Source organism: Equus quagga, chromosome 13, assembly GCF_021613505.1.
Source record: "Equus quagga isolate Etosha38 chromosome 13, UCLA_HA_Equagga_1.0, whole genome shotgun sequence".
NCBI classification, from domain to species: domain Eukaryota; kingdom Metazoa; phylum Chordata; class Mammalia; order Perissodactyla; family Equidae; genus Equus; species Equus quagga.
The window spans coordinates 61,520,830-61,540,580 of NC_060279.1; the positions used below are offsets into that span (position 1 = coordinate 61,520,830).

General features: G+C 38.3%; 1 protein-coding gene across 2 annotated transcripts in view; it reads left to right on the forward strand.

The window, feature by feature from the left end:
* Positions 1–487: 487 nt before the first annotated feature.
* Positions 488–19,751, forward strand: part of CBFB (core-binding factor subunit beta) — a 50,417-nt gene continuing 31,153 nt past the window's right edge. For both annotated transcript variants that reach the window (XM_046682689.1, XM_046682688.1), the window contains exons 1-3: positions 488–861; positions 1,078–1,164; positions 5,703–5,819. In XM_046682689.1, the coding sequence (XP_046538645.1) occupies positions 784–861; positions 1,078–1,164; positions 5,703–5,819 (282 nt within the window). In that variant the 5' untranslated portion in view covers positions 488–783. The remainder of the gene's footprint in view (positions 862–1,077; positions 1,165–5,702; positions 5,820–19,751) is intronic.

Consider the following 19,751-nt stretch of genomic DNA (forward strand, 5'->3'; position numbering starts at 1 on the left):
TCCTTCCACCATGATGCGTATTCAGTTGGATTCTTTGCTCCGTTTCCATCTTTAGTCTTTGATGTGTACAGCCTACACCGCTTCCCGCAGGTTTTGGGAAGCAAAGTCCTCAAAAGATCTAAGTTTCACTGCATAGAGGTGACAATTTGGGGTTACTCTGAGCAGCTGGGGAGCCCCAAAGTTCCAGACAGCCGAAAGAAAGGACCTGCGGGGGCCGCCCCCTGTCTCCAAGGACCGGGCAGATCGCCACAGAGTGGTTCCACACTGAGCGGCCCGCGGGCGGCCAGGGGAAGGGAGCGGCGCCGCGGCAGGATCTCGGGTTCGCCGAAGCCCAGCAGCCCCGCAAGCGGGCGGGCGGCGCATGCGCGGCGCGGGTCGCGGAGTTGTGAATGGTGCGTTTTGTTTGCCGGAGTTTCGGGCGGGCGGGCGCGCGAGGAGGAGGGGTGGGGCCGACGGGGGCGGGGCGGGCGGGCTCGCGAGGTGGGCGGCGAGAGGAAGTGGCGGCGGCGGCGGCGGCGGCCGGGGGCGGCGAGTGCTGGGTCCGCGCGGGCGGTAGGCAACGGCTGAGGCGGCGGCGGCGGCGGCGGCGTGGGCTGGGCTCGAGCAGGCGGCGGCACCTCAGACTCCCGGGCGCAGGAGCCCACGCGGGCGGGCGCCTGAAACAAAGGGAAGCGAGGGTCAGGGCGCCGCGGGTGGGCGGTCAGTCGGTCAGCGCGGAGCCGGCCAGCGGGTGCCCGCGCAAGCCCCGAGCCCGGCCGGCCGGCGCGGCCTCAGGGCGGGAAGATGCCGCGCGTCGTGCCCGACCAGAGAAGCAAGTTCGAGAACGAGGAGTTCTTCAGGAAGCTGAGCCGCGAGTGTGAGGTGAGGCGGGCGGCGCGGAGGCCGCGGCGCGCCCGGAGTGGGCCCGGGCGGAGAAAAGTTTGGGCGGCGCGGCCCCCAGCCCGGCCCCGGCGCGCCCGCGGAGGGGCAATCTCGCCCGGGCGGCCGCCTGCCCGCGGACTCCAGTTGCCCTTATCGGCGCGGGGCGGGCGGCGCCGCGGATTTGGCTCCTGATTTCGGGCCGTCTCTGCCTTGCAGATTAAGTACACGGGCTTCAGGGACCGGCCCCACGAGGAGCGCCAGGCGCGCTTCCAGAACGCCTGCCGCGACGGCCGCTCGGAAATCGTAAGTCGGCGGGGCGGGGGCGCGCGGGGCACTTGTTGCGCGGGGGCCGCCGCGGCCCAGGCCGGTTCCGGACGGCGCCGCGGCTCCCGGAACTGAGCGGGCGCCGTCTCACTTCCTACTCGGGATTCAAAATGCGAAACCAGACGCTGGCGGGCCGCGTCCTCTCGCGGAGACGCTGCCCCGTGGCCCCTCCGGGTGGGTCTGTTCCCCAGACGCGGCGGGTGGGACGCCAGCCCGAGCCCAGCTCAGCAGGGAAGGGTCATTGGCTAGGCTGTGACACTGATTAAGGGGTCAGGCTATTTGTAGGAAGAAAACACCCTTTCGGAAAAAGAATTGGGCTTCGTTCAGGGATCTGATTCCTGGGCGGTAGTTCGTTTCTTAGACGCTGGATTTGTTGGTAAATCTATACGTGAGGCTCTCGCACTCCCGGTGTGGCTGAGGGTCAGTCTTTCCGCCAGTTATCTGTTGTCCTAATGGAGGGGGGAAAAAAAGCCCTAAAGAACGTTCCGTCTTCTTTTCTTAGAATGTTAAGCCTCAGGAGAATCAGAAAGAAGCCATTATCGTCTTTTTTCAAACCTTAAAAAACATATCCCGTTTGGTGCTGCAGTTCCTAAAGAATTGCATGGATCTGCGAAATCCGCAGTTGATCTTGAGGCCGTGTTTGAGGTGGTGGGTTTGGTGCTTCGCCCACACCAAACCTGATGTTGAAAAAACATCCTCGCTCCTTTTGATTTGTCCTGTTGGAGGTGCTGATGAGGGAATGAAGAAGTGAGAGAGTGAGTAGGAAGAAACTGAAGAAAGACTGATTATTAATTAAAAGAAAAAAAAGTTGAAGTCCTGTATAATGGGATCCAGTTATCTGCTCTGTGACTTGGGCCCATTGCATTTGCGGAGACTTGGAGCTGCAGTGCAGTTTGAATTTGGGTTAACAATGGGAAGACATATTGGAACGTTTACTTCTCCCACCTCCTTTATAGAGAATCTGTTTATTTTTATTGAGATACAGTTCACATACCACAAAGGTCTCCCTTTTCATCACCGAAATCAGATTTATTTTTAAAGAATATTTCGATATTTAAAACGAAGTCTTTTTAGATTTGTATTACAGATAATGAGAAGATACTGGCTAAATTTGTTAGGAGCTGTAGAATATTGGGTAATTATTGCCTGTTAATGAAAGGAAATCTCCAGCTTTTAGCCCACGTCAGGCTTCCTAAGTAGTTGTAATAGTTATGTGATGAAACTGTGTAAGACAAATACTTTTTGGTTTTGGCACTGAGTGGTAGAAGAATCATTAGTTGGTCCTGTGATTATATCATCCTTTGCCTCGGTTTCCTTTTGCAAAAGGTAGGTGGTATGCCTCACCAGTGGATTTCCTGGAGGTAATTGATGTAAGTGTAAAAGATAAGATACGAAGTGCTATCACGATTTTTTAAAGCCAAGGGTTTTTTTGGAAATCTGGTGAAGCACAGCTATTAGGGTCTCTCTGTCATATCAGACTTTACTGCATGTAATTATGAATTGGGAGTATAATTTAACCCACAGTATATCTGAATTGCTGTTCAGTACTATAATATTGCTGTAATATAGCAGTATTAGAGGTTGCTTGTATTTGTCATAAATTTCTTTCCAGGGATAAATCAGACACATATTCTAGGCCTTCTCCTCTTCTAAATATCTGATCCTACAAATTTTAATAAGTTCTTAATATCTGACAGGTATTAAAAGTTAAAGAAGGTAGATTGAGTTCTGTGTAAGAGTTGCAGCTAAGCTTGTATACGTGTCTTAATTTGTTGAATAATGTAACTCTTTATATTTGGGAAGGAATTTCCCATTTCTCTCTCTCTCTAGTTTCCCCCCTTTAATTCAGTGTTGTCCACATTTAAATTATGAGATTCTTGGCTCCTAGAGGGCGGAGACCACATTACTTCTGTGGTATATTCATTAATATACCCCCATCTATGCAGGTACTTTGTACAATGCCTTTTGCATCATAGGTCTTGATTAATTGAATTTAGAGGTTACTTAATTTAATGCCTAAAATTTATCTTTTGACTTATGAACAGGAAATGGCTTTTACTTATTTGGTTGTGGAAAATAGGTGTGGAAAGGCATTCTTTTGCCTCTATTTTGACAGCAGCTATATACCATAAAAATATACCTAGTTCCCAAAACTATTCCCAACCCTTTTTTCCCTCTCTTTTTATTCCTTTTATTTTGAATGTCTCCTTAATGTATCAGTGAGGTTAATTAAAAATTTATTTTGTATTTAGATGTGAAACAACTTAAGAACTGTGATGCTTATCTCCTCTTAACTATAAAAGTTACCCAGACTTCTTATCGTAGCTTGAATAAAGTGATTCTGGGTGAGGGGTAGAATCTATTTGGTAAAATCTGACTTATTCCTCATGTAAGTTCTTATTGTAGTAAGAGTGTTGGAGACATCTTCAACACTAATGATTGATAAAAGAAAAAATACTTGTGGCAGATATGGTGACTCTATTGTAAGAGCAGTAAAAACTGTATATTTTTAATCCCGAAGATGGAAGGATAAAAGGTATGTTGGATTGACACAAGATGTGCTAGTTTATCATTTATGAAACCTCTGAAATATAGTCAGGGCAACCTGGAAATCTTAAATATAGACAATGATAACAGTGTAGCATTTTTATGTTTTCAAACAGAATTTTCCCAACTCTTATGTATGTGTAGGTATTCCATTAGAAGAAGAGTTCTGTGGTCAAATAAATTTGGGAAATGCTATTCTAGAATGATCTGTTTTGACCACTTCTTCTGTCTCAGAGAGGGATCTTGATGAGATAATGGACGTAAAGTGATGAAGCAGGAAATCTCTTCTGAGGTTGGTCTTCAGACAGGAGGTGAGGTAATAAGATCTGTAGACTGTCTTTCCTTAGCACAGAGCTGATATGGGGTACACTGGGGGCAGAAGGATTTGTTAGTAGGTGACTGCTGAAGAAACATGCCTGGGGGATTTTGACGCAGGGCATTCATTCATGGGCTGAATCTCTTACCTGCCACCCATTCTGCTCTGAGAATTTCATTCTCTGGGGCTGAAAAAGTTAGCTCTCCTATCTAGCTCAAAATTATTTCTCTTACATTATTCAGCAAATACACAGTGTTTACTTGGTACTGTTCTAAGCACTTTGCAAATATTAATTTATGAGGAAACTGAGGCACAGAGTTAAGTAACTTGCCTCAGGTAATACAGCCTAAGCAGTTTGCCTCCCACAGTCTGCTTTCCATTTGAACTGTTGATTCATTTCACTTCAATTGATTGTTTTTTAATCTTATGCTAGTAGTGGGGAAAGATTTTTTTTTTAAAGGTTAATATTGACATTTGTTCAGTCTCTATTCATATAAAATATTTACCACAAGAAAGGATACCCTAGTTGATTAGGGAAATACCATCCAAGACGTCTCTCTATAGAGATTTAGCAGTTAGGTTGACAATTGTACCTATAGTACCAGTAATAGAAATAGAAAATATAAATTTTTACCTCTAAAGAATCTAAGCTGTTCTTCATCAGGGGAACTAGTGGATAGCTGAATCAGCTAATGGCTTTAACCAGATTGCCCAAAATATGAACCCCTTGCTTTCAGCTGAAGACTGTATGCTTGGAAACAAATTATGCTTTAGAACTTTAATTAGTAAAATAAAACAAAACGTTCTCTCATTTCAACAAAGAAGAGTTTACAATTAGATGATGAAAAATGTGTTTTTTTCAAAATGCTTTTTACTTATTTCTTTCTTTCTGAATTTCCCTTGGGAAGAGGGACAGTGTTATTTCCTTTTTCTCCTTGGGAGAAATAGTTAAATTGCTCACAGGCTACACAGAATGACACTTTATTGAAATGCTTTTAGATTGTCTGTTAAGCTGTGCCATCCACATCTTTTATAAATATTAAATGACTACTCTTGTTATAGTCAGATCTAGTCCTCCTAAAGTCAAATTTTTGAAAACGCATGTTTTTTTTAAATCACCCAAGGTTTTAAGAGAGATGAGAAGTGCTGTCACATCACGTGCTAATGAATGGTTTATCAGAAGAGATACAGTCCCTTTGCATTTTTAATGTGGGCTTTTAGAACATAGCGTTTCCTTGAGCAAGGAAAATTAAAATGTCTCATTTATACAACTTTGTGATATGCTTAAAATTTAAAATGGTTAGATCTTGAGTGATTTTCACATTTAAAAATATAAGTTTTTTAATTCAAGGATGTTGGTTCTGGATAGACATTAGCAATGTGTGATCCTAACGTCAGCAAGAAATGACCTGAAAGAAAGTATTGATTCCATGTCTGATTTTATATTTAAGCAGCCAATGGCAAATGTCCTCAAAATGGAATCAGATGTTTGTAACTTAATACTTAAGAAAAATGATGAGTGCATGTTTTTTACTTTTAAGTATTCTCGATGCTGCCTGGCTTAAGACAGAAACTGATGTAAAAATAAATGACTGCCTGCATAATTTATGTAATGTCTTGCTCCTGATCCTGTTTGTATTGATTTTTCTAAAAGGCTTTTGTGGCCACAGGAACCAATCTGTCTCTCCAGTTTTTTCCGGCCAGCTGGCAGGGAGAACAGCGGCAAACACCTAGCCGGGAGTATGTCGACTTAGAAAGAGAAGCAGGCAAGGTAGGAAACGTTTCTTTGCAGTTTGAAATACTATGAATTGTTAGAGATTATCTGATGATTTACATTATAATAAAGAGATCACAGGTCTGATCATACAGGCGTATGGTCAGATTGGTTTTCGTATTATAAGGATGTAATACAATTTTTAAAAAATCACTGTCAAATTTTTTATATCATTGCTTTACTAATTTCATGTATACAGCGTTCACCACAGAAAGTTCTAGCCTTTAAAGAGAGTAGTGTGCTTTCTTATTTGTAACATTCAAAACTTAATTCCTTTAAAAGTGTTGACAAGAAGTTTTTTGTTTCACTAACGTGATTACAGTGCTGTAAAAAAATGAAGTTAAAAGAAAAATGGGAAAAGGTGCTCTAAGCTTAAAATTTAATAATATTTAAAAATAGCTAATGGATAACTTTCTACTTCTGTTAATATATCAAATTTAATTTTGAGAGAAACAATGTGGAAACTTTAACTTGGAAATAATTTTTTTGTTTTGAGGAACAGCTGGGAAAACAAATAGATGCCTTAAAATGTTTATATTGGAAGTTCAGATTGAAGATATAAAAAATGCGGATGGACATGTTTAAGCTGAGAGTCCTATTAAAATCTAAGTTAAATGTATTATATGATTTGGTGAAATTTTAATGAATAATATCTGTTTGGTTCGTCTTTTAATATGAAAGTGACTCTTGAAGAACATTTAAAGAAAAAAATTTTTTTGATGTCATTTTATGCTCAATATTTCTCCTGTTTCCTTTGTAGTGTATCTGTACCTGTTTTTATCAACTTGCTAAATTACTTTTCTAAGTGTTGTCACGAATAGCATAACCTATCACTTTATTTGCAAAACATAAGAAACATCAAAGTCTTCCTTGGAGAGACTTAAAAGGTTTTTGTATTAGCCTCTGTTAGGAAAAGGATTTCTGATTTTGTGTGTATACAATAAAGAGTTTTTTGTTTCCTTTAATTTTATGAAATAAGGTTTGATCTTTTTTGGGTGACTAATCTCTGGAAAGGGAGAGGGAAAATAAGTTACAGAATTTAAAAAATGAGTAATAATAAGTAGGTAATTTGCTTTCCTATGTATTAGCTTGTTTGCTTGGAAGATTAAAAGCAAATGTACCAGATTTTACTATTTGCGAATTCTTACTTGTAAGGGAGAAGTTGGGAAGTCATTGTAGGATTATTGTTTTTTTGTCTGTTTGGTGCATGTATGTGTGACTAAAGGAAGAAATCGGTTTTTTCCTTGTTCAAAACACTTGTGAAGTTTGTTTAACATGGTAGCTCATGTACTACAGACATAAACCAAAAAATTCCTTTCCTGTCAACTTTAAGCTAAACTATTTTAAGGTTTCAGAATTGACATCCCAGTGTTACTGAAGTCTTCCAGTATTTAATCACTAATAAATGGATCTTAACTCTACTAGAAAGTATGTTTGTTTGAATTAATTTTATGATATCTGTGTGCTAGATTGAAGACCACATTATCCTTGGACTTAAACCATTGAGATGTTTGTAGTTATATGACCAACAATAACAAAAATGTTGGATGGTTTATTGTAGTATCTAGAGGATATGTTTTCAAATACATCAGGGAAAGTGATAGAACTGATGAAAGCTGTCAGGAAACTTGCATTTTATTAATAGTTTTAATTTATCTTTTTGAGGAAGATTAGCCCTGAGCTAACATCTGCTGCCAATCCTCCTCTTTTTGCTGAGGAAGACTGGCCCTGAGCTAACATCTGTGCCCATCTTCCTCTACTTTATATGTGGGACACCTGCCACAGCATGGCTTGCCAAGAGATGCATAGGTCCGCACCCAGGATCCAAACAGGCAACCCCGGGGCCACCGAAGCAGAATGTGCGAACTTAACTGCTGTGCCACCTTGCCAGCCCTAATAGTTGTTTTGGAAGGTGTTTTTCTGTAAATGGCCAGTTATTAAATATTTTCAGTTTTGCAGGCATATGGTGTCTGTTGCAACTACTCAGCTCTGCTGTAATAGTGTGAAAGGAGCCATAGACAATATGTAAACAAATGAGTGTGGCTGTGTTTCAAAATGGTAACACTGGCAGAAGTCAGTATCTTTCCTTCAGATTTAAATCTGTGAATGTTTACGAATAGATCCTGTATTTCTCAAAAATTATTTTGTCAACACCTGTATTACAGCAATAGGATCTAGAAGAAAAAAACATTTTAAGGCAAAAAAAAAAAAATCTGCTAGTATATTGCTCTCTACCACTGGGATCAAGTATGCTAGTGAATTTAGAGAAACGGTTCTGACTGTTTTCATCCATGGACGTCAGGCTGGGGCGTCTCTTATTTCTCTTTCTCCTTTTTTATGGTCTCTGTTTTGATAACCATTAGCCTTTATTTCTTTCCGGACAGGACTAGGGCTAGAGGCAAAGAAAAATTGAAGGAATTTCTTCAAATGTTAATTATTTTCCTCTGCTCCTTATATTGGATTGCAAATCAGTGTCTTTTCTTCCCCAGTTTGTCAACCTAGTTACCTCCTGAAGCAGCTTACTTCTCTTCCCAGTCACACCCAGCTTTGAGAAAACTAGTGGTTAAGGCTTCAGAGTTGGGCATAATTGAATTAACTCCTGGCTTCATTTACTGCTGTGTAACTTTAGGCAAGGTTTTTAACCTTTATAGTTCTCAACCGTAAAATGAAGTTCATGCATACTTCCCAGGGTTGCTCTTGTGATTGAGTGATAGGTAAAGTGCTTAGCCCGGTATCTGACACAGTTATTCAAAAATTGATTCAGAAGGTATTTGTTGAACACCTGTTATGTGTACTGAGCACTGTCCTAGGTACTTGAGGTATATCAGTGAACAAAACAAAGATCCTGCCCTGGAGGTTGTTTTGTAGAAAGAGTGGAGGAGTAGACAATATACATAATAAATAAGCATATAATATGTTACGAAGTGGTAATTGCTCTGGAAAAAAGGAAAAGTAGAGTAGAATAAGGGTGATCAATGAGCAGGAATGTTTGCAAGTTTAAATAGGGTGGTCTGGATAAAGAAGGTCATTTGAGCAGAGGCCTCAAGGAAGCTGGGGAATGATGAGCCATGGAGGTATTGGGCGAAAGATGTCCCACACAGGGGAGACAGCCAATGTAAAGGTCCTGGAAGTGGGAGCAGGCACTGTGTGTTTGATAAACAGCAAGCATGCCAGTGTGGCTTAAGTGGACTGAGTAAGAAGGAGAGTAATAGGAGATGAGGTCAGGGAGATAACAAGGAGTCAGTTTATGTGACCATAGTAGGCCTTTGTAACAACATGGACTTTTATTCTAAGTGAAATGGAGATTAGTTTCAGGTTTTAGAGCAGATGAATGATGTGATCCGCCTCAGGTTTTGAAAGGATCACTCTAGCTACTAGGTTAACAATAAGTTATAGGGGATGAGAGTGAAGCAGGGAGACCAGTTTAGTTATTGAGTAATCTTGGCAAGAGGCTAGAGTGGTAGCAGTGGAGGTGGTGAGAGTGCTCATAGTCTGAATGTATTTGGAGATAGAGCCAACAGAATTTGCTTATGGATTGGATTTGGGGTGTGAGAGTCAAGAAGGACTCCAACTGTTTTGGCCAGAGCAGCTGGGAGTATGGGATTGCTGTCATCTGAGATAGGAAAGGCTGTGGGTGGAGTAATTTTGAGGAGCAGTTTAGGACATGTGAATTTGCAATGGTAGCTTGTTACTGAAGCTTCTATTTTCTCACAACCCACCCTTAACTTCTTAAATTATGGCACTACTTTTTCATAAGTGACCATTTGTCTGCTTATCTGCAGAGTTCAGTGGCCTTTAAAAAAGAATCGACTTTATTGAAATGAAGTTTGCATTCAGTAATATGCACCCATTTTAAGTGTATAATTTGAGTTAACAAATGTATGCACCCATGTAAACACCACCCACAAGATATCAAGATAATTAAGATATGTTTCCGTCAACCCCAAAAGTTCCCTCATGCTGTTTCACAGGAATCTGAGAGTGGCTTGGCTGGATGGTTCTGGCTAAGAGCTGGGGCTGTGCAGTCTTTGAAGACTTAACTCCTGCTGAAGGATCTACTTCTGAGCTCATTCGTGTGACTGTTGGTAGGTGACTTTAGTTCCTAGTCATGTGTACCTCTCCATAGAGAGAAAAAGAATAAAGTCACCCTGCTTTTTGTGATCTATCCTCCGATCCCTCGTGTCTTATTCTGTTCACTAGAAGCAAGTCACTGTCTAGCCCACACTCAAGAGGAAGCAAGGAGAATTTATTCATGCACATGGGTGTGAATACCAGGAGGCTGGTTTCATTGGGACCATTTTGGTGGCTGGCTACCACAATATTCACTTAAATTTAGTGAATCTGAAAATATTAGAATGCTAATAGGAAACAGAAGCTCCATATTCTCTTTGATTTGAAGTATGGCTTTAGATCATAAGAAAATGGGCTTAGCGAAATCAATCCTTTTATTCATTCATTCTGGTTTTGTGTTTGTAGGAATATTTTCAAACCAAGAGTCTTCAGTAAGGAAGGTCTGTTAATGAATAACTGACCATAAATAGGTACTTTATGTAAGACCAAGTCAGAACACACAATTTTATAATCTGTCTTTCAAATATATTTGAAACTTTTGCACCCAGGTGTCTGGTGAGCTGTCTACATTGGCTCTCAATAAGGGTCTGTCTCAGAAGAGGTTTAAAATAATACAGTGTAGTGGAAAGAGCTTTGGATTTGAGTCAAGAGACAATCATAACTATTTTCCTTACCTATAAATGGGAATCAGAATGTCTACCCTATTCATATACCTCATGTGAGGATTAAATGAGGTACCAGAATATGTGAAAATGCCTTTTAAATTAAAGCCCTATCCAAAATTAGGCTATTTAATGGTTTTGTAGACTGAGATTATAGATAACTTAATCAGGGAGGTTTAGTGCTGTAGCTTGCCTTAGGTCAGCTTCACTTCAGGTAGCTACACAATGTTGAAACACCACGTCTTTCCCAAGTGGTCCATCCTGGTGTATTAGAAACCCTGACAGCCAAAATGTTCTTAAATCTTTCTTAATCTAAACTGTTTTCCTCTAATTTAGGTGTCAGAAGACAAGGAAAGAACTGATCAGAATTTAAATAGTTCTTACTTTACATTTTTATAGACCAAGCAACTCCAATTCCTTTGGTCTTTCCTTGTAGGACCAATTTCCAATTACTTTTTATTTCAAACAAATGCAAATGATTATGGTTGACCATAAGTTATTAGTCTTGAGTGGTCAGATTAATGGTTTTTGCCTGCATTCTGTGTTTCATAAAGCCTCATTGGGATTTTGAATTAATGATTGTATATGCTTACTACATGATCCTAGTTTTTGAGTATAGAATAGAGGATATGAACAATAATTTATAAACTGAAAAAAATGAACTTTACAGTGCTACTGTTTATCACTTTTTTCTATGGAAATTGAATGTATTATCTAGTTTTACTACATTGGCCTCAGAAGGAGAGAGGTTAAACTCTTTTACTGTTGCTACATTCCTGTTTATAACTTAACAATTTTAATTGGTAGTCACATAACATTAATAGCATACGTCGAGAAGTATTTACGAAATGTATGTCATTGGAGTAGGTACTTTTTAAAATTTTTGATAAATTGTGTTTTATTTTTTTCTTTCTGAACTTTTATGCTTAAAAATCTTTTATTATTCATTTCCATGAGCATGAAATAGCAAAGCAAAATTTAACAGCATTTGATTTAATGAATGAGGGCAGACTCTTGTTTTAAATGGCTTCTCCGAAGGTTTGTGACTCTGCTTCTTCTGGAGCATTTTGCTTACTTGCTTGTAGGAACTTTGTCCCAAAATAAATATTGTGTCTGTTTATGTACCATCCACAGTTTGGCAGGGTTTAGAGGATTCCTTGATGTTAGCTTTGAGGCATTCCTGTTCAAGCTCAACAAGTTTCTTTTCCTCGGTAGACAACCCAGTCATTCCAAATAAAAGATATATGTGGTAAAGCTTTGGAATGCGATTTCCCCTAAGAGAAATTGAGCTTGTCAGATCTAGATTTTAAGTATTTTAATTCAACTAAAATATGAAGCGGATTTTCCAGTACTTAGTTATTGACCGTTTAGTGCATTGAAATAAGTAATCTGGTTTTTAAAAATATGTTTTAAGTATGCTATTATATTTTAATAACTGAATCGTAAAGCTTAGAAGTGAACGTCCTAGGCTTGTATTTTTAAAGAAAAGGTTTTATTTCAATTATTATTATTTTTTCTTTGTTTCTTAAAGATTGGCACCTGAGCTAACAACTGTTGCCAATCTTTCTTTCTTTTTTTGCTTTTTCTCTCCAAATCCCCCCAGTACATATTTGTATGTTTTAGTTGTGGGTCCTTCTAGTTGTGGCATATGGGACGCGGCTTCAACATGGCCTGATGAGTGGTACCATGTCTGTGCCCAGGATCCAAACCAGTGAAACCCTGGGCCGCTGAAGGCGAGTGTATGAGCTTAACCACTCGGCCACGGGGCCGGCCCCCTATTTCAATTATTTTTAAATCCAAGAGGAAGAGTTACTGACTTCATGAATAAATTAGAGTGTTTAAAAATTAGGATGTTATAGTACCTTCCAGTTGGGGTTACATTAATTTGCATATAAATGTACCTCTGAAGTATATGAAGATTGTATATTCTCTTTTCCCTTCTCTTGAATTATACTATTTGCCTGGATTTACTTTTCAGTGTAAAGGTAAAATTTCAGTCTTGGCCTTATCTGAATTATATATATATTCTAAGTTAGAGTAGACAGAAATAATGTCTGAGAGGAACATCCTTTATTCTTCCCCTCCTTCCTTCTACTTCCTGACCATATATATATATATATATAGGTATGTATTTTTTTTTTTTAAGGAAGATTAGCCCTGAGCTAACTGCTGCCAATCCTCCTCTTTTTGCTGAGGAAGACTGGTCCTGAGCTAACATCCATGCCCATCTTCCTCTACTCTGTATGTGGGACGTCTACCACATCATGGCTTGCCAAGCAGTGCCATGTCTGCACCCAGGATCCAAACCAGTGAATCCCGGGCTGCTGAAGTGGAACTTGCACACTTAACCGCTGCGCCACCGGGCTGGCCCATGTTTTGGTTTTTTTTATTGTGGTAAAATATACATAATATAAAATTTACCGTTTTAACTATTTTTAACTATGCAGTTCAGTACCATTAAGTATATTCACATTGTTGTGCAACCATCACCACCATTCATCTCCAGAACTTTTTTCCTTTTCCCAAACTAAAACTCCATACCCATTAAACATTAACTCACCATTCCCTCCTGCCCCCAACCCCGGGCAGCCACCATTCTACTTAGACTAGAACATGTTAACTAGTCTTATTTAGCTAGTCTAGTCCAGTTAGCTGTTAGCTAATATTTTCTTGTTAAAGACAGTGATATGGTAGGGAGTTTAATTATTATTACCTTCTTTTGTGAAAATATTTAGTATTTGTTCTGCTGTGACTAGTTTATTTCACTTAGCATAATGTCTTTAATGTCATCTATGTTGTTTCAATGTAGTGTTTTTAAAATAACTTTTTTCCTGACAAAAAAATTAGAAAAATTTGGAATACACTTTTAGAAAAGATATCAAAATCGTCCATAACCTACCGCTTAGAAAACCATTGTTAATATTTTATTATTTTGTCAACTTTTTTTCTGTGAATATTTAAATTTTAAAACAAAAATGAAATTTTCTATCTGATATAGCATTTACTTTTTTATCTTTGAATTTTCTACACATCTTGTTAGTAATTGTTGGATACTTTTTTATCTGACATTGAAAAAAATCTTTCTGATCTTACTGTTATTAACCATGAAAGAATAGAAAAATTAGAAATAAGTATTTACCTTTGTATATAGAAAGAAGCAACAAAGTGATTATCAGTGTTAAGTTTTAAAATAAAAAGATGAGAAATATGGACATGGATGTACTTACTGAGCACAGATGCAATATCCATCCTTCTAGGAAACCTTTGCAAATTAATCTAGGAAACAATAGTCATCCTGTACAGGTGGCAATCATATGAAAAATCTTTTTCTCTCATACAGAAAAGTTTAGGCATTCTAGTAAAGGCATTTTGGGAAGAGCAGGAGGAGTTTATTAACGACCTCGCAGTAGATGAGACTCTCTTGTCTACTGTGTATTTTTATTTCCTCATTTAAGATTTAGAATAATAATAGCAAACAGTTCTGTAGCACTGGCTATGTGCCAGGTGCTATTTTAATTGATACATAGATAACATACACTGATACTTTTATGATCTCCATTTTACTGCTAAGAAAACATATGGAAGTTTTAACACTCTTTAGCTTGAGCAGGCTCCTAGACTTTATTTCTTTGATACTTAGTTTTCTACAGAGGATTAGAAGCCACAGACTAGTTAACATGTTCTTGTTATAGACAGTGTTATGGTAGGGAGTTTAATTATTGTTACCTTATTTTATGAAAGTATACAATGTAAACATTTGAAAATTGTTATTTATCATGAGCTTTTCACTTCAGGCTGAGCCTTCTCAAGTTGATGTGTATTTAGAAACCAAGAATTTAAAATAACACTTAAAATTTGCCTTTTGGCAGTATAACTGTGCTTTTAGGACTCAGATGCTGTGCTGTACTTTGTATCTTAAGAAGGAATGATCTGAGTCTGGGAATGGTTGTTTTTGTGGGTAAAAACCTTTTTTCTACATATACAACCAATCCTTATCCATTTTGTCTTTTAAAACTTCTGATGTAAACGCAGGTTAATCTTCAGATTAAAACAAAAGGGTAGCATAGGAACAGGTGACTTAAGCATTTCCATTAGGAGAATTTAGATGTTTTTCAAACAAAATATTTTACCCATATTAAATGATAATTTCTAGTAAGTGTCTGGACTTGCAGAATATTGTTTTAAATAATGAGCCTTTGGGAGAACCCTCTAAATTGTTTAAGGGTTGCTTATTCATGCCAGCTCTTCAGTCCTGGCTTACTGTGCTTTTGCTATGCAGAACATTTCTGGGCCATTTTAAAAAATTGAAATAAAATTCACCATCTTACCCATTTTAAAGTGTACAATTTCGTGATTTTTAATATATTCACATTATAGCCTTCATCTCTAATTCCAGAACATTGGGCCATTTTTAAATGCGTTTTGACAATCTGCAAACCAGTTTTTATGGTGATCACCACCCCCCTGGCACTGTGCCAGATGATGTACATTATCACTAAATACTCTTAATCATGCACTATATAGGGAAGTCCTTTATTTGATTTTAGAACACATTTGGTGGTATCTTGATTTTACAGCTGAGGAAATGGAGGCCCAAAGAGGCTAAATAAACCTTCAAAAGTCATGTCCTAGGCAGAACCAAGATTCAGATCCAGGTCTTTTTTATCCCAGTCTGTTCTTTGCTGTATACCACACTGTTGCTAATAAATAATCATTAGGTAAGTTGCTAGAAAATCCACATACCACCTTCCAAAGCCTTATATTGTTTTGGCTGACCAAGTTACTCTTCACACTAGAGTGAATAACTATTAATATTTTAATATGATCTTCTTAGACCCTCATTTTGATGACTTCAAATCAGCCTTTAACCTTCATCTTTTTCCTTTTAACCTTTAACTTTACTTGAATTGTTTTTCTAATTTGTAGTGCAAATAATGTTTGTGATGATGGTGGAGCTGCTGGAAAACTACACATAATTCTTTTGTGTTAATATTATGTTAATAATTTGGTAAAGTCAGCTGTAATATTTTCAAAAGTAATTCTTACAGAGTTGACTCAGATAATGGATTACAATAAACAGCATCTGCCTCTTATTTCATTACTTTTTATTGGTGTTAATTAAAAAGAGTTTTATAATTTAATTTTGTACACTTTTCACTTGAAATTGCACCGCTTTCAGGAATCTCCTAAACATGTATTGTTTACATTAATTCAGAGAATGAAGTTGAAGAACTAGTAAGCTATCTATTTTTAGGGGGGAGGAGAAGTGTTCATATGATATGTTCTGAAGTCATTTAAAAGAGTTCGCAATATTTATTGTTCTAGATGCTATGGATTTAACTGTGAAGTTGACCATCCAGTCTATTTATTCTTTAAGGAAATGATCTATTTTTACATACCCTGAAATACTTAGAAAACATTAATATGCAATTAATGAATGCAACTGTGGTGTAGGTAAATATGTAGAGTCAGGAGTTCTGGATGCTAGTTTTTACCACTTGCTAGCTGTGTGAACATGGGTATATGAGAAATGTCTTTGAGACCCTGCCTTCCTTTCTTTTGGGTATATATGCCAAAGTGGAATTGCTGGATCTGGTGGTGGGGTTGTTTTTTGTTTTGTGTGTTTGTGTGTGAGGAAGATTGGCCCTGAGCTAACATCTGTTGCCAGCCTTCCTCTTTTTGCTTGAGGAAGACTGTCACTGGGCTAACATCTGTACCAGTCTTCCTCTATTTTGTGTGTGGGATGCTGCCGCAGCATGGCTTGATGAGCAGTGCCTAGGTCCGCACCTGGGATCCAAACCTGTGAACCCCAGGCTGCAGAAGCAGAGCCCATGAACTTAACTACTATGGCCCCAGGCTGGCGCCTTTTTTTAATTTTTTGAGGAACCCACCATACTGTTTTCCACAGCAAGTGTGCTCGTTTTACTTTCCTACCGGAAATGCACAAGGGTTCCAATTTCTCATCCTTGCCAACACTTGTTGTTTTCTGTTTTTCTCATAGTAGCCATCCTAATGAATGCGAAGTGGTATCTCATTGTAGTTTTGATTTGCATTTCCCTAATGATTAGTGATGTTGAGCCTCTTCTCATGTGCTTATTGGCCATTTGTATATCATCTTTGGAGAAAGGTTTATTCAAGTCCTTTGCCCATTTTTGAATTGAGTTTTTTGTTGTTGTTGAGTTTTAAGAATTCTCTATATTAATTTTAGATATTAATCCCTTAACAGATATATGATTTGAAAATATTTTCTCCTATGCTGTGGGTTTCATTTTTGCTCTGTTGTTACTGTCTTTTGATGGATAAAATTTAAAAATTTTCATGAAGTCGAATTTGTCTTTTTTGTTGTTGTTACCTATGCCTTTGGTGTCATCTGTAAGAAATCACTGCCAAATCCAGTGTCATGAAGCTTTTATCCTATGTTTGCTTCTAAGAGTTTTATAGTTTTAGGTCTTCCATTTAGGTCTTTGATCCATTTTTAGTTTTTGTGTATGGTGTTAGGTAAGGGTCCAGCTGCATTCTTTTGCATGTGGATATCCATTTTCCCAGCACCTTTGTTGAAAAGACTGTCCTTTCCCCATTGAATGGTCTTGGCACCCTTGTCAAAAATCATTTGACCATATATGTGAGGGTTTATTTCTGGGCTTTCTGTTCTATTCCATTGGTCTATCTGTTTGTCTTTATGCCAATACTACACTGTTTTGGTTACTGTAACTTTGAAATAAATTTTGAAATTGGGATGTGTGAGTCCTCAAGTTTTGTTCTTTTGCAAGATTGTTTTGGCTATTCAGGGTCCCTTGAGATTCCATGTGAATTTTAGGATGGATTTCTCTATTTGGTTAACATGTCCATTTATTGAATATGTATGTGTATTAATAATACGTATATTATGTATAATATATAATCTGTGAAGTTACAGGCACATTCTGTATTAATCCATGTTATGATTTCTCTTTTGAACTGTAAGAAGTAGGTTGGTAAATTATATTAAGTCCCTATAAAAGAAGCTATTTTTTACACTTAGATGCAACCCAGTTATGATTCAGAGGCAAGTGAGATTGAATGACTGTAGTGATTATCCAGCAGGCGAGCAGCTGACTGTGCGTTTCTGAACAGGGCATGAGGCTAAAGGAGGATGAGTCAGAACTAAGTATCTTGTAAAGGAACCAGTTAAATAGACTACAGAAATGATTACAACTAAAAGGCAGGATACATACTTCCTTAGTGCAATATCTTGTTTTCCTGGATGCCTAGACTGTCCCAGTGTTACTGCTTATCTGCTGATTCATTGATGGGAACAACTTTTGTCTCGAAAAAATGGCTTCTTTCCTTGTAAAGAAATCACTATGTAAAACTGGGTGGAAATGTTTGTGTAAGCAATCAGTGTTTCGGTGGTACTGTGTATGTTTCGTAAGTTTTCTGTACATTGACTTAACTAATTTTTATTATCACCTATGAAAGAGATATTATTTAGCCCTGGCTTTATATGTAAAGAGTCTGAGCCAGGTTTTACAAGTCCAAAGCACATTTTGTTTTCACTCTTCCCGTGCTGTCTTGGGGTTAAGCATCGTGATAATACTCATTTCTTTTAAAAATAATTAACAGTTAATTCTCATTAGTTATGTTAGTTATCTTCTATAAAATTGCTGCATATCTTCTAAAGAAATTGTTAGTGAATACGGAACAGTTGCTTCCGGGGAAAATACAGAGTTAGGTTCCTGCAAGCCTCTGGTCATAACATCTTCCTCAACCAATATGTAATCTTGTTTTATTGTGTTTCTGTTTAAAGACACCATGTTTAATATGTATTATTGATTTCATTAACATTGAACAACAGTAAGATGTTGGGCGTCTAGGTTATTTCTAATCTTTTGCCGTTATTAAAAAATCCTTAAGGGGCTGGCCAGGTGGCTTAGTGCTTAAGTTTGCATCCTCTGGTTCAGAGGCCCAGGGTTTGCCCGTTTGGATCCCGGGCACAGACCTGCGGACTGCTTTTATCAAGCCATGCTTTGGCAGGCGTCCCACCTATAAAATGGGGAAGATGGGCACAGCTGTTAGCTCAGGGCCAATCTTCCTCAGCAAAAAGAGGAGGATTGGCAGCAGATATTAGCTCAGGGCTAATCTTCCTCAAAAAAAAAAAAATCCTTAAGCGTGAATATCCTTGTAATCAAATATTTGTGTACATCTTTGATTAAATTTTAGGATACGTTCATAGGCATGACAATGCTGAGTCAAAGGAAAATTCGCACTTATTTCTAAAAAATGCCTTCCCAGAATTGTTAGCCAGTTTACACTCCCTCTGACAATGTAGTAGAAGCTGGTTTCTCTTCCCATAGACATTATTAAAATTTTATGTATTTTTTATATTTGTTTAGAAACAGTTATAGTTATCTTGTTTTAGTAGCTTTGATTGTTACTGAACATTTTAGAATAATCTTTGGACATTTTATTTTGTTTCAAACTCATTTTTTTCAAATAGCCAGTTTTCCCATCTATACTGGTTAAATAAAATATACTTTTACCGAGGCTGGCCCCGTGGCCGAGTGGTTAAGTTCGCGCGCTCCGCTGCAGGCGGACCAGTGTTTCGTTGGTTCGAATCCTGGGCGCGGACATGGCACTGCTCATCAGACCACGCCGAGGCAGCGTCCCACGTGCCACAACTAGAAGAACCCACAACGAAGAATACACAACTATGTACCAGGGGGCTTTGGGGAGAAAAAGGAAAAAATAAAATCTTTAAAAAATATATATATATACTTTTACCATTGATTTGAAATGTTGCCTTTTTCATTTATTAAATCCTTGTATAATTGGTTTCATTTTGGATTTTTTGTTTATTTCATTAATTTGTTTCTGACTGCCACAGCACTACTATATATATACTGATTGCATTGTTACGTGTTTTAATATCTGAAAGGGCAGAACAATACTTTCTAGTATTTTCTTGGATAGTCTAATTCTTTTGTATAAACTGTAGACTTATTTCTTAAATTCCGGAAAACATTATTTTGAGATTTCATTGGAATTTTGTTAAAATAAGGATTACTGTGGGATAAATTGGCATGTGTAGTCTTACCATTGGAGAACATGATGTGTCACTAGTTACTCAAATCTTTTTCTGTTTCCAAGTTAGGTATTTTCTTCTTATAGAGCCTACATGTTTCTTGTCAAATTTATTCTTAGTAGTTGATGCTGTTCT